This window comes from Melanerpes formicivorus, unplaced genomic scaffold (genome assembly GCF_026170545.1).
Source record: "Melanerpes formicivorus ecotype bairdi unplaced genomic scaffold, bMelFor1.0.p_v2 SCAF_87, whole genome shotgun sequence".
Lineage (NCBI taxonomy): Eukaryota > Metazoa > Chordata > Aves > Piciformes > Picidae > Melanerpes > Melanerpes formicivorus.
The window spans coordinates 806,541-827,993 of NW_027142439.1; the positions used below are offsets into that span (position 1 = coordinate 806,541).

The 21,453-nt window shown below is 49.4% G+C and overlaps 1 protein-coding gene across 7 annotated transcripts in view; it reads right to left on the reverse strand.

Annotated features, from left to right (window-relative positions):
* The window catches only part of RNASEH2B (ribonuclease H2 subunit B), a 58,680-nt gene that overhangs the window by 11,034 nt on the left and 26,193 nt on the right, over nucleotides 1-21,453 (reverse strand). For 5 of the 7 annotated variants that reach the window (XR_010990713.1, XM_068165321.1, XM_068165322.1 and 2 more), the window contains exons 5-9: nucleotides 21,189-21,309; nucleotides 13,129-13,193; nucleotides 11,145-11,250; nucleotides 7,119-7,197; nucleotides 6,166-6,208 (exon numbers count right to left, since the gene is read on the reverse strand). Coding sequence is in view for 5 of the 7 variants with exons in the window: in XM_068165321.1 (XP_068021422.1) it covers nucleotides 6,166-6,208; nucleotides 7,119-7,197; nucleotides 11,145-11,250; nucleotides 13,129-13,193; nucleotides 21,189-21,309 (414 nt within the window). In the remaining 2 variants the exon portion in view is untranslated. The remainder of the gene's footprint in view (nucleotides 1-6,165; nucleotides 6,209-7,118; nucleotides 7,198-11,144; nucleotides 11,251-13,128; nucleotides 13,194-21,188; nucleotides 21,310-21,453) is intronic. The other 2 variants (XR_010990712.1, XM_068165318.1) reach the window with 1 other exon arrangement.

A 21,453-nucleotide genomic window follows, 5' to 3' on the forward strand; every position in this document is an offset into this window, starting at 1 on the left:
CCCCAGCAAGTCTCCTCCTGAACACCTCCAGTGATGGTGACTCCACCACCTCCCCAGGCAGCCCATTCCAATGGGCAATCACTCTCTCTGTGTAGAACTTCTTCCTAACATCCAACCTAAACCTAAACCTAAATTAACAGGAAGAACAAGCAATTTTGATTGGAGCATTCAACCATGAAGTTTGGGCTGTACCCATATCAACCTGATGTGGCTCAGCTGGTAGCGCATAAGACCCTTAATGGGAAGGGTGGAAGTTCAAGCCTGCAGTGGGCAGTAGTGTCCTTTATTAGAATAAACCTTTATTAGAATAAACCAAACCAGGTTGGAAGAGACCTTCAAGATCATCGTGTCCAACCCATCAACCAATCCAACACCACCTAAATAACTAACCCATGGCACCAAGTACCCCATCAAGTCTCCTCCCTACTCTAGTCATGAGGTCTGTGGTGACAGGATGGACTCGATGATCTTTGAGGTCTCTTCCAACCTTAGTTAGTGATACTAATAAGCCTCATTGTACTTGGGTACTAGAAGAGAGAGAATCTGTTGTAGCTTTCTGTGACCCACTGAAGTTTCTGAATCTCTCCTCCTTTCAGGATTTTTGCCATCCATTCTAACCACACCGTTCATTTACAACAGTAGGAAACAGAGGTTAGAGCCTTCTTTATTAGCAGCAACCCTATGCTGTGTATACTGTCAATACACCTTGCCCTCATGAAGAAAAATGTCAATACAAGTGAGTAGAGTAGAGTAGAGTAGGAATAGAATAGAATAGAATAGAATAGAATAGAATAGAATAGAATAGAATAGAATAGAATAGAATAGAATAGAATAGAATAGAATAGAATAGAGCAGGTTGGAAGAGACCTTCAAGATCATCGTGTCCAACCCATCAACCAATCCAACACCACCTAAACAACTAACCCATGGTACCACAGTCTCAAGCTGTGCCAGGGGAAGTTTAGGCTTGAGGTGAGAAGAAAGTTCTTCACAGTCATTAGCCATTGGGATGTGCTGCCCAGGGAGGTGGTGGAGTCACCATCCCTGGAGGTGTTCAAGAGGGGATTGTCCGTGGCACTTGGTGCCATGGTTTAGTAGTCATGAGGTGTTGGGTGACAGGTTGGACTTGATGATCTTTGAGGTCTCTTCCAACCTGATTGATTCTATGATTCTATGAGCAAGCACCCCATCAAGTCTCCTCCTGAACACCTCCAATGATGGTAAATCAGACTAAGCTGAAGGAGACTATGGGCTCCAGTGTAGAAGCCTGGCTTGCTCCTCTGAGATTGTGAAATACAGGAGTGCTTTAATCTCTGAAGTTACAAAGACATAAACACAGAAGCATCCTACACACCCTAGTCAGGGCTCTGGAAATTAATCAGACCCTCAGCACGACTTTCACTGCCCAAGAACCGAACAGTTCTAAGCCTCATTTCCTCTGTAACCAAACTGCTGAAATCAAACTCTGTTAAAAAATAGATTCCCAGAAGTATCCCGATGGTATAAAAGCTATTTGGGCCTCATATGTCATGCACAGCACATGGAGCTTAATACAGCTGTTGCAGCATGCTTCCATGGGTAATGAATATCAGTTGGCTCCTGATGCATGTTTAATATTTCTTACAATGCATAAAGATAATTCTTAACTGAATCAAAGGGCCAACTAACTGTGCAGCCAGAACAACTGTCCAACCACATGGAAATAACTTATATCCATGGATATACATTGGAGAACAAATGCTATTAATAACAGTAGGACCCAATTATTCCTGCATGTGCTAGCTGACATACTGCTTCACAGAGCAGTCACACAACCAGCCAGGAATGAGGTTATTTTAAACTTGCTTCCCTCTGTAGCAGGGCTGCTGAAGGAAGGGTTGGTGCAGTGTGCAACCCAGCTTCAGCAGACCTGAGGTGCCTCAGGTTTAAAGCAAACAGGAAGGATAACCCAAAGTGGGGCTCTTAATTCCAGAGGGGCAAACATTGCAAACCATATGCATTGCTTCCCCAAGCCAAAGCAAAGCAATCTGATGTGAGGAGGACACTTAGAATGCAGAAGAAAGATGGAAGAAGTGACTCTGGGTATTTCACTTCAAAGAAGTTTAAAAAAGTTAGATTTGTAAAGAAAAGGCAAAGGTTGTTGGCTGCTGCATGGATTGGAGATCCATGCAAGAGGAGAATAATAATACAATAATAATAAAGCAGGTTGGAAGAGACCTTCAAGATCATTGTGTCCAACCCATCAACCAATCCAACACCACCTAAACAACTAACCCATGGCACCAAGCACCCCAGCAAGTCTCCTCCTGAACACCTCCAGGGATGGTGACTCCCTCACCTCCCCAGGCAGCCCATTCCAATGGGCAATCACTCTCTCTGTGTAGAACTTCCTCCTAACATCCAGCCTAAACCTCCCCTGGCACAGCCTGAGACTGTGTCCTCTTGTTCTGGTGCTGGTTGCCTGGGAGAAGAGACTAGTTGAAGGGTTTCTCAGATCAAACTATGGGAAGGCTCCTCCTTGTTCACACAGATGCACACACATTAGTCCCCCTCACTTCTGAAGAAGAAACTAGGAGTAAGCAGAATTCTACAATGAATGGGAGGGACAAACCAGACTGCCCCCCAAAAAAACCCCAACTTGTTTCAGGGGTCAGGTAACACTGGGATAGAATGAGAACTGCCAGAGAGTCAAGCTGAGTTAGACACTGGAAAGGAAATTAAAACAAATAATAGGAGGCTGTTTAGCCACAGAGGCAACAAAGGGAATCAGAAAAGAAAGAAGTAAAGCTGCTGCACAGTAAAGCCTGAGCAGACATTGAAGCTAATCTATGTGTAGCCCAAAAATGGAACAAAACCTTTGCCTCAATAAAGAGTTTTCCAAAATAGCTGAAGAAGTTAAACACAGCAGCAGAAAGGAACACCTAGATCACTCTGTTCAAGAGAGAAGGAAAACTCAGTGTGCTGACACTGTTGGGCGTCTGCCTCACAAAGCACAAGTCCAGAGGCAAAACCTGGCAACTGTTCCATCAGGTGGGGACTACACTGCAGCCAAACACCCATCTGGATGTGAGGAGGAGGAAGCAGTGATAATAGGCCCCAGCAGAATGGAGCAGGGTGTGAAAGTGAAAGACAGAAGAGTGCATGAAAGATGGAGAGTAAATGAAAGCTGAACACAGGTAATGCCTACCAGCTCAGCCTTTTCCCTTGCCCCTCAAAGATAACACATTTCTGGTAATGGAAAATGGGAATGATTGCCAGAGGACTTGCTGTGGTGGCACTTAAGAAACTGAAATTAAGAGCAAACAGAGGTAGTGTAACAATTTTAAGGTAGGTAAGAAAGTGAGTAAAAGGGAAACAAGGGCAAGTAAGGCAGAAAGGGATGTCACTGGATGGGATGGAGATGTCACTGGATGGGATGGAGATGTCAGTGGATGGGATGGAGATGTCACTGGATGGGATGGAGAGTGCCAGCAGAGTGCCAGGAACACTCTCTGTTCAAAATGTTCACTAATTGTTCATTAAAAATAACAGCATGCTAACACCTGCTGAATGTACACCACTGACGAGCACGAGGAACACCCAAAGAGCTCTTAGCAGTGTGAAGGAAAAGCCAGAGACCCTTCAAGACTGGAAGCATTAAAAGCATCTCTGTTGGCACAGAGGTGTACACAAGGGCCTGCACACAGCAGTGAGCTGCATGAGTTCCTCCTAGCATCTCCAAATGGCACTGGAGAAAAAAACAACAACCCAGCAACCTTGAGTCTTAGCAGCTCACAGCATGACTGTGAGCTGTCTGGTACATTACACAGGAACAGAGAATAGAATAGGATAGGATAGGATAGGATAGGATAGGATAGGATAGGATAGGATAGGATAGGATAGAATAGAATAGAATAGAATAGACCAGACCAGGTTGGAAGAGACCTTCAAGATCATCGTGTCCAACCTATCATCCAACACCACCTAATCAACTAACCCATGGCACCAAGCACCCCAGCAAGTCTCCTCCCGAACACCTCCAGGGATGGTGACTCCACCACCTCCCCAGGCAGCCCATTCCAATGGGCAATCACTCTCTCTGTGTAGAACTTCCTCCTGACCTCCAGCCTAAACCTCCCCTGGAGCAGCCTGAGACTGTGTCCTCTTGTTCTGGTGCTGGCTGCCTGGGAAAAGAGACCAACCCCCACCTGCCTACAACCTCCCTTCAGGGAGTTGTAGAGAGCAATGAGGTCTCCCCTGAGTCTCCTCCTCTCCAGGCTAAGCAACCCCAGCTCCCTCAGCCTCTCCTCACAGGGCTGTGTTCCAAGCCCCTCCCCAGCTTTGTTGCCCTTCTCTGGAAACCTTCCAGCAAGTCAACCTCCTTCCTAAACTGAGGGGCCCAGAACTAGACACAGGACTCAAGGTGTGGCCTAACCAGTGCAGTGTATAGGGGCAGAATGACCTCCCTGCTCCTGCTGGCCACACTGTGCCTGAAGCAGGCCAGGATGCCATTGGCCCTCCTGGCCACCTGGGCACACTGCAGGCTCATGTTCAGCCTACCATTGAGCAGCAAATGGGCAAATGAGATTTGAAGATGTAATGAGATGAAGTACTTTCAGTTATGACAAGAAGGGAAGAATGTCATAATAATGTGCCAGTAAAGGCTTTACCATGAGTAATTATATGTGATTGTGGTCAACTGCTTGGAAACAACTGAGCTAACAATGGCCCAGGTGTCAAGAAATGTTCCTGCAACGACGAGGGAAAGGGGAACGCCGCTGAAGCAGGCAAGCCTGGCTTCAGAGAACTGCAACAGGAAGGATCTATGTCTTCCTTTTACACATTGACAGAATTCATGGTAGGGAGGGAAAAGAGCCATTTCAACTAAAGAAATGATGATAATGTCAGCAGAAAGGCAGAGGGGAACAAATTGGCCATGAGGAGATTCAGGGTGGGATTTACAGGAAGGTTTCTGAGCGTCAGAGGAATGAGGCCAAAGAACAGTATTCCAAGGGAAGTAATGGAAACAAGAAGATCCTCATGAAACTTCCAGGGAGGAGTGGTTGGTGCTGGAGAGATTATCCAACACTCTTGTCTGGGAATCCATGACCCAGAAGGTCACTTTCAGGCTCCCCCTAAGTGATATATGAAATAAACCCCACGTGGTGATATTGTCCCATCAGCCTCAATACAACTCAGTAAGCCAAACACGTAAGGGAACGCTGCTGACCAAGCCCCCAAGATGTGCCTCTCTCTGCCCCTCCCATGTTAAAACCAGTAAACCCAACCAAAGTATTCCTTATGAACAAAAATATGAACTAAAATGTTTCATTTCAGCCTGGCTTTCTCACAAGACCAGCTTGCTTACTGTATTGTACCCACTGCTCGCCCTAGTCTGCCTCTTGTAATAACTGGGAGAAATTACCATAGTATCACAGTATCAGTCAGGGTTGGAAGGGACCACAAGGATCATCCAGTTCCAACCCCCCTGCCATGGGCAGGGACACCCCACACTACATCAGCCTGGCCACAGCCTCAGCCAGCCTGGCCTTAAACACCTCCAGGGACAGGGCCCCAACCACCTCCCTGGACAACCCATTCCAGGGCTTCACCACTCTCATGGGGAAGAACTTCCTCCTCACCTCCAGCCTCAATCTCCCCACCTCCAGCTTCATTCCATTCCCCCTAGTCCTAGCACTCCCTGAGATCCTGAGCAGTCCCTCCCCAGCCTTCCTGTAGCCCCTTTCAGATCCTGGAAGGCCACAATGAGGTCACCTGGGAGCCTTCTCTTCTCCAGACTCAACAGCCTCAACTCCTTCAGTCTGTCCTCACAGGAGAGGTGCTCCAGCCCTCTGCTCATCCTCCTGGCCCTTCTCTGGACACCTTCCAGCCCCTCCAGATCCCTCTTGGAATAGGGGCTCCAGAACTGGAGGCAGGACTCCAGGTGGGGTCTCAGCAGAGCTGAGCAGAGGGGGAGAATCACCTCCCTTGCCCTGCTGGCCACACTTCTCCTGCTGCAGCCCAGGCTCTGATTGGCTTTGTGGGCTGCAAGTGCACACTGAGAGCTCCTGGTGAGCTTCTCCTCCCCCAGCACCCCCAAGGCTCTCTCCTCAGGGCTGCTTTCCAGCCAGTCCCTGCCCATTAGCTTACAACATAATGAATCTGGCAGTATCTTAATGGTCCTACCTTCAATGGTGGCTCTGGAACTGGGTTCTTGTGTTCTGGGAGCCTGTAGAACAAAACATGGTAAGTCATAAATCAAGACAGCTGGTTTGCACAAGCTAAAGCTTTCAATTCCCTCCCAACAAAGGCTGCTTTGGTTATCAGCTGCTCACAGCTGGCATGTGCTTGCAGAAAAAGCAGCTCATGGACTCCATATTTCTGCCTTGGATCACTGCAGCAGAGGCAGGGACCATACAGCACCGTGGGCTCTTTTAAAGGCTGTGAGATCTGGCAACCCAAAAAGGAGAACTCCACCTTACTCTTGAGCACCTTGGCTACCAGCAGGGTGCTGTCATGAAGCACATAACATCTTTGCAATGGATCTGCTCAGCTTTGTGACTTGCAAGCTACAAATTGCTTATTTTTTCCATAGGCCACCATAACAGAATCCTTTGAGCAGAAATGAACTGAGAGGCAGGTGCAGAGCTCCACCATGCTCCAAGCAAAGCCTGCTGCTGGCAGGGAGTGCCACAATGAAAATGCTGGCTCATCTTCCAGGTTGAAATATAAACTAACACAGGTTAGATATGTGAAGTCAAACCCCATCTGCACTCAGTAAATAGGGAAAAGGAAAGAGAACTGGGGATGAGGATTCTACTCCTGGCTCTGCAGCCTGTGCTTGGCACTTCTGGACAAACTACTTTAACTCTTTGGATTTCCTTCCCCACCTTGCTGTGAGATGGGATACACTGCTCAGGGTTTCATGCTGCCACTGTGATAACAGCCACCCAGACTTGCAGAGAGCATCTCCCCTCCAGCCCATTGTCCTTAGCATCACAGGCACAACAGAAAGCATAATCCAAATTGTGTCCTTCACTGCAACCTTGATGAACAAGTCCCAATATTCAGTAGATTTGACCAAAAGAACATTAGATGCATGTCATATAAACCCAGCAGCTCCTGGGGACAATACATACCCTAAGTACTGCAACAACTGCTTACTGAGATCTTCAGGAATGTATTCTGCCACCAAGCCATGTGCGTAGCGTACGTAGTCTCCAGGGGCAGGGCAGGCAGTGCAAGGGAGAAGAACAGTCAGGTTAGACAGGCATACAGTCACAGAATCAGTGAGGTTGGAAGAGACCTCAGAGATCATCAACTCCAACCTGCCACCCAACACCTCAGGACTAATCAATTAAACCATGGCACCAAGTGCCACATCCAGTCCCCTCTTGAACACCTCCAGGGATGGGGACTCCACCACCTCCCTGGGCAGCACATTCCAATGGCCAATCTCTCTTGCTCTGAGGAACTTTCTCCTCAGCTCCAGCCATAACCTCCCCTGGCACAGCTTGAGACTGTGTCCTCTTGTTCTGATGCTGGTTGCCTGGGAGAAGAGACCAACCCCCACCTGGCTACAACCTCCCTTCAGGGAGTTGGAGAGAGCAAGAAGGTCTCCCCTGAGCCTCCTCTTCTCCAGGCTAAGCAACCCCAGCTCCCTCAGCCTCTCCTCACAGGGCTGTGCTCAAGGCCTCTCCCCAGCCTCATTGCCCTTCTCTGGACATCTTCAAGTGTCTCAATGTCCTTCCTAAACTGAGGGGCCCAGAACTGGACACAGGACTCGAGGTGTGGCCTAACCAGTGCAGTGTACAGGGGCAGAATGACCTCCCTGCTCCTGCTGGCCACACTCTTCCTAATGCAGGCCAGGATGCCCTTGGCCTTCTTGGCCACCTGGGCACACTGCTGGCTCGTGTTCAGCTTACTATCAACCAGTACCCCCAGGTCCCTCTCTGCCTGGCTGCTCTCAGCCACCCTGACCCCAGCCTGTAGCCCTGCCTGGGGCTGTTGTGACCATGCCATGTGACCTTAGCCTTGTTACCATAACTCATAAGGTGGAATGAATAGCAAGAGCTTTCTAAGGGATAGGCTGTGGTGGTTTCTTTGTGCTGAGCAGTTAATGTTATATGACACTGGTAGGTTTATTCAGAAAGCAAAGACTTACTACACTCACTTTGTCAGCAGCTGTCACCAATGTACCTGACACAAGCTGTCCCCTTTCTGAGAGCAGTAGATACTCTGAGTTTTTCCTGAAGAAACTGAGGTTTAAAAACCTGCAGCAGTAAAAAGCTGACTCAACAGAACATGCAGGCATTAATTTTAAAGCATCTGGAGCTTACAATTACTTGGCAAGGGCTGCAGTCCTACAGTACATTTTCTGGCTTCAACTGAAAACAATTAGAGGAGACAATGAGTCTGTTTCAAAGTCTTGTACTTAATTTCAGTACTTCACAGAAAATGCCAAGGCCTATCTAAACATCACTGGCAAGATGAGATAATTATCTGTGGAAATATGAACTACTAGAAGCTGTTTTCAGTACACAGCATGCCTGCTACAAATGTTTCTCTGAGAGGCTGTGAAGGAAAGCAGTGACCTTTGCATAACATCAAGCAGAGCTTTTCCTCTCACATTCTACACAAGCAGCTCCTGATCACAGGCTGGGGCTTTGAAACAGGCTGTTAGAATAGAATAGAGTAGAATAGAATAGAATAGAATAGAGTAGAATAGAATAGAATAGAATAGAATAGAATAGAATAGAATAGAATAGAATAGATCAGACTGGAAGAGACCTTGGATGTCATCAAGTCCAACCTATCACACAAAACCATCTAATCAACTCAACCATGGCACCAAGTGCCTCATGCAGGCTCTTCATAAACACCTCCAGTGATGGGGACTCCACCACCTCCCTGGGCAGCACATCCCAGTGGCCAATTACTTTTTCTGTGAGGAACTTTCTCCTCACCTCCAGCCTAAACCTCCCCTGGCACAGCTTGAGACTGTGTCCTCTTGTTCTGGTGCTGGCTGCCTGGGAGAAGAGACCAACCCCCACCTGGCTACAACCTCCCTTCAGGGAGCTGCAGACAGCAAGAAGGTCTCCCCTGAGCCTCCTCCTCTCCAGGCTAAGCAACCCCAGCTCCCTCAGCCTCTCCCCACAGGGCTGTGCTCCAAAGAGAAGTAAAGAGGAAGCTGGCACACACACTGCAGATGAGCTATGTCAGAGATGAAGCAGCTGAAGCTCAGCCATGACAGTTGCTGTCAGGATAATTTTCCCCTCCTTTAAACAAATGAGGGTGGGAAAAGCTACTGGGAAGTTAAAGCAGCTTACAAGCTCTGTAGCTTTGCCTTTGACAAACCAATGTATATGACAATCTCTGCTCTATGAAACTGTCCACTTGCCTCTTAAATCTCAGTTATGTTGTTTCCTCTGAAATCATTACTTGGTAACTCATTTTCCACCTCATCAGCAAATTGCTTTGTTTCCCTTTATGTATTTTTTTCCATCAGCATGCAAACCTCTGAATGGCTTTGGAAGAAGAAACAACTTGCTTTTGTTTGTCTTCTTAAGGAACTCTTCTTCATTTTCATCAACACTCAGACAACTTCTGCTCAGCCCATTTCCAGGTTTCTCTACAGAGCTTCATATCCCAGTGACGTTCTGGAGGCTGCTCTCTCCAGGGAAAAGGCAGCTAGAAACACACAAGATCACTCCAGACTATGTGGTACCAGGCTGGCCAGGCTTAGGGCAAGGTAAGACACACATTAGTAAAGTTTCTGCCCTCAGTAACTCTTTGTAGTCTAGTCTGGCTGGAGGCTGAGCCCAGAGAGTGGTGGTGAATGGTGCCACAGCCAGCTGGCAGCCAGGCACCAGTGGTGTGCCCCAGGGAGCAGTGCTGGGCCCTGTGCTCTTTAACATCTTCACTGATGATCTGGATGAGGGCATTGAGTCCATCAGCAGTAAATTTGCTGATGACACCAAGCTGGGGCAGGAGTTGATCTGCTGGAGGGTAGAGAGGCTCTGCAGAGGGACCTGGACAGGCTGGGCAGATGGGCAGAGGCCAAGGGCAGGAGATTGAACACATCCAAGTGCCAGGTTCTGCACATTGGCCACAGCAACCCCATGCAGTGCTACAGGCTGGGGTCAGAGTGGCTGAGAGCAGCCAGGCAGAGAGGGACCTGGGGGTGCTGGTTGATGGTAGGCTGAACATGAGCCTGCAGTGTGCCCAGGCAGACAGGTGGGCCAATGGCATCCTGGCCTGCATCAGGAAGAGTGTGGCCAGCAGGAGCAGGGAGGTCATTCTGCCCCTGGACACTGCACTGGTTAGGCCACACCTTGAGTCCTGTGTCCAGTTCTGGGCCCCTCAGTTTAGGAAGGAGGTTGAGCTGCTGGAAGGTGTCCAGAGAAGGGCAACAAAGTTGGTGAGGGGTATGGAGCACAGCCCTGTGAGGAGAGGCTGAGGGAGCTGGGGTTGCTTAGCCTGGAGAAGAGAAGGCTCAGGGGTGACTTTATTGCTCTCTACAACTGCCTTAAGGGAGGCTGTAGACAGGCAGAGATTGGTCTCTTCTCCCAGGCAGCCAGCACCAGAACAAGAGGACACAGTCTCAAGCTGTGCCAGGGGAGGTTCAGGCTGGAGGTCAGGAGGAAGTTCTACACAGAGAGAGTGATTGCCCATTGGAATGGGCTGCCTGGGGAGGTGGTGGAGTCACCATCCCTGGAGGTGTTCAGGAGGAGACTTGACAGGGTGCTTGGTGCCATGGGTTAGTTGGTTGGGAGGTGTTGGATGATAGGTTGGACACAATGATCTTGAAGGTCTCTTCCAACCTGGTCTGGTCTGGTCTGGTCTGGTCTATTCTATTCTATTCTATTCTATTCTATTCTATTCTATTCTATTCTATTCTATTCTATTCTATTCTATGCTATCTTCTCCATGAGCCAAGGAGAAGCTAAAAGGCTCCCATCTGAGACCTACTGCTAATGACAGTGTGGTCTGATGGAGATACCAAGAGTCAAGGCACACAGTCACAACTTACACAGAACCTTCTGTACAAGGAATAAGTTCACTGCCAAGGCCAATGTAAAACCACTGGGGAGTGTAAGGATGTGCTTCTTCTTCACCTGTCAGATGTTACAAAGGGAACCTGCTACAACATTTAGTCCTCTTACCTTCTTCAGTGTCTGTGATCTCTTTATCACTGACATATGTAGCTGCATACACCCTCTCACCCACAATGATGTTGTTGCTTTTAAGTGCTTGCACTGTTTGGTTGACCTGGAGGAGAGCACAGAAGGAAATGCCTCTATCAGTGTTGTTATGCACATGTTAATGCAGTGACAGAGCTCTTGTAATTTTGTTTCCAGCACATAAAACACTCCAGTTATGGGCTGTGGTGAAATTCAATACACATTTGTAATGACTAGCATATGAGCTCACAAGACCCAAGGAAAGCAGCATGTCTTTGAACAGGTTGCCCTGGCAACACAGCACCAGTTCTGCAGCACCCTAAGATGGGCTGAGCTGCTGGGATTGTGCAGGTGAGAATACACCTGCCTGGGTGACAGAGCTCCCAGAGCTCAGCTGCACTGCAGAGGGAGTCCTGGTGGAAAGCAGGGACTGAGGATGTGACAGGGCACTGCTACCCTGGATCTAACAGAGAGAGTAACTGGCAGGAGATGTTTTCAGTGAGGCAAGGAGGTATCTGTTCAAACAGAACCATGCAGGTGCTCATTGCATTCCCAGCAAGAGAGACTGGGCACTGGGATGTGCTGCCCAGGGAGGTGGTGGAGTCACCATCACTGGAGGTGTTTAAGAAGAGAGTGGATGGGGTGCTTGGTGCCATGGTTTAGTTGATCAGATGGTGTTGGGTGATAGGATGGACTCGATGATCCCAAAGGTGTCTTCCAACCTGGTTAAGTCTATTCTGTTCTATCCCAATTAAACAATTGCAACAGCCAAAGCTCTCCTCTGCAGAGGGACCTGGACAGGCTGGGCAGAGGGGCAGAGGCCAAGGGCAGGAGATTGAACACATCCAAGTGCCAGGTGCTGCACATTGGCCACAACAACCCCAGGCAGTGCTACAGGCTGGGGGCAGAGTGGCTGAGAGCAGCCAGGCAGAGAGGGACCTGGGGGTGCTGGTTGATGGTAGGCTGAACATGAGCCTGCAGTGTGCCCAGGCAGCCAGGAGGGCCAATGGCATCCTGGCCTGCATCAGGAAGAGTGTGGCCAGCAGGAGCAGGGAGGTCATTCTGCCCCTGGACACTGCACTGGTTAGGCCACACCTTGAGTCCTGTGTCCAGTTCTGGGCCCCTCAGGTTAGGAAGGAGGTTGACTTGCTGGAAGGTGACCAGAGAAGGGCAACAAAGCTGGGGAGGGGTCTGGAGCACAGCCCTGTGAGGAGAGGCTGAGGGAGCTGGGGTTGCTTAGCCTGGAGAAGAGGAGCTCAGGGGAGACCTTCTTGCTCTCTCCAACTCCCTGAAGGGAGGTTGTAGCCAGGTGGGGGTTGGTCTCTTCTCCCAGGCAGGCAGCACCAGAACAAGAGGACACAGTCTCAGGCTGTGCCAGGGGAGGTTCAGGCTGGAGGTTAGGAGGAAGTTCTACACAGAGAGAGTGATTGCCCATTGGAATGGGCTGCCTGGGGAGGTGGTGGAGTCACCATCCCTGGAGGTGTTCAGGAGGAGACTTGCTGGGGTGCTTGGTGCCATGGGTTAGTTGTTTAGGTCGTGTTGGATTGGTTGATGGGTTGGAGATGATGATCTTGAAGGTCTCTTCCAACCTGGTCTGTTGTTGTTGTTGTTGTTGTTATTATTATTATGATGAAGTGGCTGAACAAAAGACAAGCCCCTTGCCTTAAACAAATCCTACCAGACATGGTGTTAAAGCTGAACTTTATCTTCTTCTGCTCCCACAGGCTCCATGAGCTCCTTTCATGGCAGCCTCATCCCCAAGAGCAATGTGACAGGCTTGCCATTTTCCTGGTGCCTCATCACCTTCCCAAAGGCAACAACTTCACTGTGACATCTCTCCTTGCTGGGAGGACACACACCTTCAGCTGTGGCACCCCACATGGTTCCCAAGCAGGTATGGACAAGCTAGAAAGGATTTTCACTTTAAACATAAAGCAGGTGTGAAAGCAAAAGGGAGAGCTGGTACCTTTTTCTTTAACCACTTCAGTGTCTTCTCCTGGCTGTATCTGTGGAACTTCTGACTGCCAATCTCTGAGAGAAAACAAGAGGAAGAAAGTCAGGAGTGGCTTGGAGAGCACTTTCAATACATTTAAAACCCTTTGAAGCTGGAGATAGAGCATGAAAGTTACTTTGTGGCCTGCACATGTTTGGTATCAGGCAGTAAGCTTCAAAAATCTTGGAAATGTGGAAAAATAAACAGCCTGAGCTGGCAGGTCCAGCTCTGAGGAACCTGACAAGATTTTAATTAGGCTCTAATCCAGCAAAGCCCATGCTTGATTTATTTATGTCTAATCTCAGGCTGCCTACATTCACTAAGACCCTTCCCAAAGCCCTTGGAGTTTGCCAAACCTTCCCTGCCCTGCTGTCAGCAGGCTGGCCAGCTGAACTACATAGTCTGCACAAGAAAATGATGGTTCCATGCCTGCATGCTAAGCACTGCAGTTCTGAAAACATGCTTTCTTAAACCTTCACTTATTGCCTTCCAGCACCTAGTGAGGGGCCAGGAGAGATGGTCAGTGAAGACAAAGCATCCACCACTTGCAAACAACCCCTCTTCCTAGGAGCTCTCCCCTCCCACTTCATAGCATGACTAGTTTAGGGAAGATGTTGAGCTGCTGGAAGGTGTCCAGAGAGGGGCAACAAAGCTGGGGAGGGGTCTGGAGCACAGCCCTGTGAGGAGAGGCTGAGGGAGCTGGGGTTGCTTAGCCTACAGAAGAGGAGGCTCAGGGGAGACCTTCTTGCTCTCTCCAACTCCCTGAAGGGAGGTTGTAGCCAGGTGGGGGTTGGTCTCTTCTCCCAGGCAAGCAGCACCAGAACAAGAGGACACAGTCTCAAGCTGTGCCAGGGGAGGTTATGGCTGGAGCTGAGGAGAAAGTTCCTCACAGAAAGAGAGATTGGCCATGGGAATGTGCTGCCTGGGGAGGTGGTGGAGTCACCATCCCTGGAGGTGTTTAGGAAGAGCCTGGATGAGGCACTTGGTGCCATGTTTTAGCTGATTAGACGGTGTTGGGTGATAGGTTGGACTGGATGATTTTGAAGGTCTTTCCCAACCTGGTTAATTCTATTCTATTCTATCCCATCCCATCCCATCCCATCCCATCCCATCCCATCCCATCCCATCCCATTCTCCTATCCTGTCCTAAAGCAAATTTTTACTTCTATTTCCCTTTTTCCTGAGTTTAATAAGGTGACAAAAGCAAATACAGAGTCCCCCTTGTGGGAGGAAGTACCTGATTGATTTATGATTTACTGAGCAACATCAATTAAGTCACTGATCTAAGAGTTTCAGGAAGTGTTTCCCCTGTGGTAACCTGGCTATCACCAAAGCTTGCCATTCACAAGTGATCAGTCAGCTGGAGATATGCAAGTTTACAATGCTGAGGCAAAGGAGAGGAGAATGACAAAGGCCTAAGGAAATCCAGAATCCAGAATTAAGCAGGCTGGAAAAGACCTGAGGGATCATCAAGTCCAACCTCTTACCCAACACCATGCCTTAAAAACTCCCAGGGATGAGGCTGCCACCACCTCCCTGGGCAACCTGTGCCAGGCTCTCACCACCCTCCTGGGGAAGAATTTCTTCCTAACATCCAATCTCAATCTACCCACTTCTATGTGTTTTTCCATCCCCCCTACTCCTGTCATTCCCTCACACCCTAAAGTCCCTCCCCTGCCCCATTTCCCCCTTTTTCCCCTCAAACCCACAGCACCTGGGCTCTGCTGGAGTCTCCTCCCACCCCAATTGTGGCCACTTTGCCCTCCCCACCCACTCCCCTATTTAATCCCCCCCAGGAGAGGCAGCAGCCCCAAGCTGAGCCCATCTGGGCTGAGGATCCTCCTCTCCTCACTGGTGAGTGCCCCTGGGGCACACTGGGTGTGGGTGGTGGTGACAAAAGGCCGGGGGGCCTGGTGGCCCCCCGGTTGTTAGGGCCATGACTGATGACTGCTCCAATGTCACCCATGGGTGCTGGCTGGGGCTCCTCACTGGGGCTGAGCTCCTCTGGGTGGTGTCTTGGCTGGTGAGGGTCTTGCCCCTGGCTCTGGGATGGCTACAACAATGGTGGTGGTGACTGCAGGTTTGTCTTGGGGAGTTTTGTTGTCTGATGGAATAGAATCAAATGCCAGTCTAGAAATGCAGCCTTCCTTCACAAGAGGCTACACTTCCAAAGTGGAATGGAAGGCCTAGTAAGCTTTCACAGCAGATTCTACAGCTCCCTGTGTTTCAGGTTTTTTCCCTATCAGGTATTTCAGTTGCTTTTAATCTCTTGTATACCATTCCTCTAAATACCTACATCTGTTTCATGTCACTTTCTGATCCAGTCTCATATTCCAGCACTCAGCTCTCAGAGTTTCCTTCTCCCCTTGCAAACAACAGTATATTATTTATGATTCCTTCAGCATTTCCTTCTTGGGGGTTTATCTTGGCTCTGTTGACTTGCATACAAATAGCTAACCCTGGTGTGCTCTTTGTGCACAGCAGGGGGTATGCAGAGGTCAAGCAAAGCTGTTCACAGGATCACCTCCATCTCAGCACTTGTAGAGGACTAAACTGTTAAATCCTTCAGAGAAAGAAAGAAAGTTCACTAACTTTCACTTTGCTTCATGAAGCTGATGAGCTGCAGGTAAATGATTAGCTGTGACACTACTGGCTGCAGCCTTCAGGACTTACAAGCTCCTAAGTAGCAGAAGATGGCAGAGATGCTCTGGATATAGAATAGAGTAAACCAGGTTGGAAGAGACCTTTGAGATCATCATGTCCAACCTATCACCCAACCCCACCTAAACAACTAACCCATGGCACCAAGCACCCCAGCAAGTCTCCTCCTGAACACCTCCAGGGATGGTGACTCCACCACCTCCCCAGGCAGCCCATTCCAATGGGCAATCACTCTCTCTGTGTAGAACTTCCTCCTGACCTCCAGCCTGAACCTCCCCTGGCACAGCTGGAGACTGTGTCCTCTTGTTCTGGTGCTGGGTGCCTGGGAGAAGAGACCAACCTCTGCCTGTCTACAACCTCCCTTCAGGGAGTTGTGGAGAGCAAGAAGGTCACCCCTGAGCCTCCTCCAGGCTTCTCCAAAAGCTAGCATGGTTTGGGTCCAAGTACAGTAAGTACAACTCATGGATGCCTCTCTTATCTAAGAAAGTTCAAGGAAGGGACATCCTTTGGCCACCATCCCCCACCCCATGCTGAAAAGCAATTGTAGTCTGGATTCCCAGGCAGGCTCCCCCACCACAGCATGATCCAGAGTGACTCAGTTAGGGAGAGGAAACACAGAGCTGTGAAGCCTTTCTCATTAAAACATGTGAAAAATAATTACAGCAAACCCTTCAGAGATCACTTTGTTTGGAAATAGTTTGTGTGCTTGACAGCTCTGACTGCTGGACTCCAGACACTGACAGTATTTGGGAGCTCTGAAGAACTGGAGTGAGTTGTGGAAGTCCCAAAGTGCTGACAGAAGGATTCAGTGTTGGAAGGTGGGTGTACCACGTGGAGCACATTTGATATTGGTGAGAGTTAGCCACTCTGTTTGATAATCTGAGTATCCACTGGAAAGCCTTCTGCTCCCTAATGTGTCTGGTGCCTATAAAACTGGCCTGAGACATCTGGAAAGGCTGGGCTTGAAAACTACAGATGGGATAGAAGTGGTTCTACAGTTGAATAATATGTTCAGGGCTGGGGTAATGGCTGTGCAGACTTGGAAGTTTCCCTGATGGATTGTTGAGCAAACTGCCTAAAGCACATTTTAACATCCATTTTCCCTGTGTTTTCCATGACTCTCAAACCCTGTGGCCCCCTCTTTCCTGCCTTCTGGGAATACAAGCTTGGCAACATCTCTCAGTCATTCTAATCAGGTAAGTTTTCTTGGCTCTTCATGTTAATCACATCAGACAAGATCACCCTGCAGCTCTGCCTTGCAAAACGAAGCAGAGAGTAACGCTCTAGAACTGGAATTCATAACCCTTTCCTAAACCTGCTCTGTTGTGCCTTCTCTCTGATGTTGGAGTTTATTACTGGAGTTTATTACTGGAGTTATTTGGAAGCAGATGTTGGTCAACTAGAGGGCAGAAGGGCTCTGCAGAGGGACCTGGACAGATGGGCAGAGGCCAACAGGATGGCATTCAACAAGTCCAAGTGCCAGGGGCTGCACTTTGGCCACAGCAACCCCAGGCAGAGCTACAGGCTGGGGGCAGAGTGGCTGAGAGCTGCCAAACAGAGAGGGACCTGGGGGTGCTGATTGACAGCCACCTAAACATGAGCCAGCAGTGTGCCCAGGTGGCAAAGAAGGCCAATGGCATCCTGGCCTGCATTAGGAATAGTGTGGCCAGCAGGAGCAGGGAAGACATTGTGCCCCTGGACTCAGCACTGGTTAGGCCACACCTTGAGTCCTGTGTCCAGTTCTGGGCCCCTCAGTTTAAGAAGGACACTGAGACACTTGAATGTGTCCAGAGAAGGGCAACAAAGCTGGGGAGGGGTCTGGAGCACAGCCCTGTGAGGAGAGGCTGAGGGAGCTGGGGTTGCTTAGCCTGGAGAAGAGGAGGCTCAGGGGTGACCTCATTGCCCTCTACAACTACCTGAAGAGAGGTTGTAGCCAGGTGGGGGTTGGTCTCTTCTCCCAGGCAACCAGCACCAGCACGGAGTCTCAAGCTGTGCCAGGGGAAGTTTAGGCTGGAGGTGAGGAGGAAGTTCTTCACAGAGAGAGTTGTTGGCCATTGGAATGTGCTGCCCAGGGAGGTGGTGGAGTCACCATCCCTGGAGGTGTTCAAGAGGGGATTGGATGTGGCACTTGGGGCCATGGTCTAGCCATGAGGTCTGTGGTGACAGGTTGGACTTGATGATCTTTGAGGTCTCTTCCAACCTTGGTGATCCTGTGATTAGCAAACAACCTGCCTCACCCAGATGTAGTCAGCTGCAGCACAGCCTTTCCCCCCCCACCTAAACCAGGTAACTGGGAATTGAATCCAGCTAAATGACTTTTCAGTGCCCTTCACCACTGAGGCCAGGGAAAGGGGCTTCATGCTAATTCATTAAGTGTAACTGTGAGCACCCTAGGGTAAGAATTTGTTAGACAGATGTTAAATGCCTTAACACTAAATGAAGAGTGAAATAATTATGTTGTTAAGGTCTGTCAGACAGATCAGAGCTGCAGAAGACAACACAACAGGTATTGCTTGTCTTAAAGCTCTGCTCATTAAATGAGAGAGGCTACAAAGTGGACACCAGGTCTGAGAGGTAGAAAACAGTAACCTAGCTGCAACATTGGTTTGTTTAGAAGTGATCAAAGACAGGGACATATGAAACACAGAGAGGTGCACTGAACAGAAGGGTGGGCTGTGGATGACAGGCAAGCAGGCAGCAGTGTGTGTGCTGCAGGACAGGATGCTTGTTATTCTGAAAGGAAAAACAAGAAAGCCTAAGCAGAAGCCCCACAGTTACTTGCAGCCCAAGCCAAATCTCAACTGGAAGCAGCAGGTACATAGAATCATAGAACCAACAAGGTTGGACAAGACCTCAGAGATCATTAAGTCCAACCTGTCACCCAACACCTCATGCCTACTAGACCATGGCACCAAGTGCCACCTCCAATCCCCTCCTGGACACCTCCATGCCTAGGGACACCCAAGAAGAGCACATCCAGCTGTGCACATGTGTAAAGCTTTGCATCACAAAAGTAACTTTTATCTCCCCTTTCAAAACAAAGCCAGGAAGTGAAGCTCACTTTAGCAGCCAATACCATTTGCTGTCAGCATGGCACAAACCCATAGGTGTACAGAAGGCATTGAGTACTGTGTCCAGTTCTGGGCTCCCCAGCTCAAGAGGCACAAGGAAGAACCAGAGAGAGTACAAGAGAGGGCCATGAAGATGGTTAGGGGACTGGAGCATGTCTCTGACAAGGAGAAGCTGAGAGACCTGGGGCTGTTTAGACTGGAAAAGAGAAGACAAAGAGGGGATTGGATCAATGCTTGGATGGGAGCACACTGTGATGGGTTAGGAACTGGCTGGAGGCTGAGCCCAGAGAGTGGTGGTGAATGGTGCCACAGCCAGCTGGCAGCCAGGCACCAGTGGTGTGCCCCAGGGAGCAGTACTGGGCCCTGTCCTCTTTAACATCTTCATTGATGATCTGGATGAGGGCATTGAGTCCATCAGCAGTAAATTTGCAGATGACACCAAGCTGGGGACAGGAGTTGATCTGCTGGAGGGTAGAGAGGCTCTGCAGAGGGACCTGGACAGGCTGGACAGATGGGCAGAGGCCAAGGGCAGGAGATTGAACACATCCAAGTGCCAGGTTCTGCACATTGGCCACAACAACCCCAGGCAGTGCTACAGGCTGGGGTCAGAGTGGCTGAGAGCAGCCAGGCAGAGAGGGACCTGGGGGTGCTGGGTGATGGTAGGCTGAACATGAGCCTGCAGTGTGCCCAGGCAGCCAAGAGGGCCAATGGCATCCTGGCCTGCATCAGGAAGAGTGTGGCCAGCAGGAGCAGGGAGGTCATTCTGCCCCTGTGCTCAGCACTGGTTAGGCCACACCTTGAGTCCTGTGTCCAGTTCTGGACCCCTCAGGTTAGGAAGGAGGTTGACTTGCTGGAAGGTGTCCAGAGAAGGGCAACAAAGTTGGTGAGGGGCTTGGAGCACAGCCCTGTGAGGAGAGGCTGAGGGAGCTGGGGTTGCTTAGCCTGGAGAAGAGAAGACTCAGGAGTGACCTCATTGCTCTCTACAACTGCCTGAAGGGAGGTTGTAGACAGGCAGAGGTTAGTCTCTTCTCCCAGGCAACCAGCACCAGAACAAGAGGACACAGTCTCAGGCTGTGCCAGGGGAGGTTTAGGCTGGAGGTGAGGAGGAAGTTCTACACAGAGAGAGTGATTGCCCATTGGAATGGGCTGCCTGGGGAGGTGGTGGAGTCACCATCCCTGGAGGTGTTCAGGAGGAGACTTGCTGGGGTGCTTGGTGCCATGGGTTAGTTGTTTAGGTGGTGTTGGATTGGTTGATGGGTTGGATGCGATCTCGAAGGTCTCTTCCAACCTGGTCTATTCTATGTATTCTAAGTATCTAAAGGATAGAGGGCATGAGGGTGGGACTGGGTTCTTTTCAGTAGTGGCCAGTGATAGGTCAAGGGGCAATAAGTACAAAGTAGAACAGTAGATTTCACTTAAGGAGAAATGTCTTTACTTTGAGGGTGATGGAGCAGTGGAACAGGCTGCCCTGAGGTGTTACAGAGGCTCCTTCTCTGGAGACTCTCAGAAGCTGCCTGGACAAGCTCCTGTGCAAGCTGATCTAAGCCTACCTGCATTAGCAGGGTGTTGGACCAGCTGATCTCCAGAGGTCCCTTCCAACCCTACCATTCTATGATTATTAAAAACACCAGCAGTAAAGCTTCACTGCTGTTTGACAGACTGCACTTTATCAGAGGATGCTGATGGACAACAGCTGCAAACAAAGCTTCAGGATGGATGCAGAGGTTAGACCAAGATTGAAGACCCTGTTTAGAGCAAGTTTATAAACTCTTCTTTTGCTGTTAAGAAGGGGACACAAATACTGGCCAAAGGGGACCAAATACTGACCAAGAGCCACCCTCCAGAAAAGTAATCTCTATGTAGAGATTTCTACGTTTCTATGTAGAATTCTCAGGTTGAGAATCAGCTTCCTAGATGGGTGCACAGAAGTCCGGCACCCCCTCACACCCCTAGGTCCTTAGCCAGTGTTAGAGAAGTTGCAAGGCACAGCAACTGCCTGAAAACTTAGTGGGAGTGTACACAGGGAGTGAAGTCAGTAAGCCAGCTCTGCTCAGTTTATCACTTGTATGGCAGCTAGCAACAAGACTGCACAAGTGTTAGTGCAGAGCTACAGCAGGTACCCTGAGATCCACACCCTGCTATTCACAACACCACCATGACAACTTCCACATCTAAGCTGCTCTTTCCAAAGCAGCACTTTGGGTGTTGGTTAAGTAGAAGCCTGATATTTAGATCTGCCTTCCAATCAACTGAGAGTGACAAATGCAGTCTTTTTCCCCCCCCTCAGCCCATTATTTTCACCTTTTTCTTCTGTTACATGATGTATGTGCTGCTGAACCTCTGCACACTTCAGCAGCAAGAGGCAGTTAGGGTACTCAGAGTCCAGCACGACTTGCTCCAGCGGCTGGAACTTTCCTTGCTGCTGCAAACACATCAAAGGGATTACAAGAAGCATTATCATAAGGGTAAAAGAGAGATACACACTGCACACAGAGAAATACACATGCAGGCACTGGGTACAACTCTAAAATAAGGACTTCAGGATTGCATTTGGAATGGCAACACC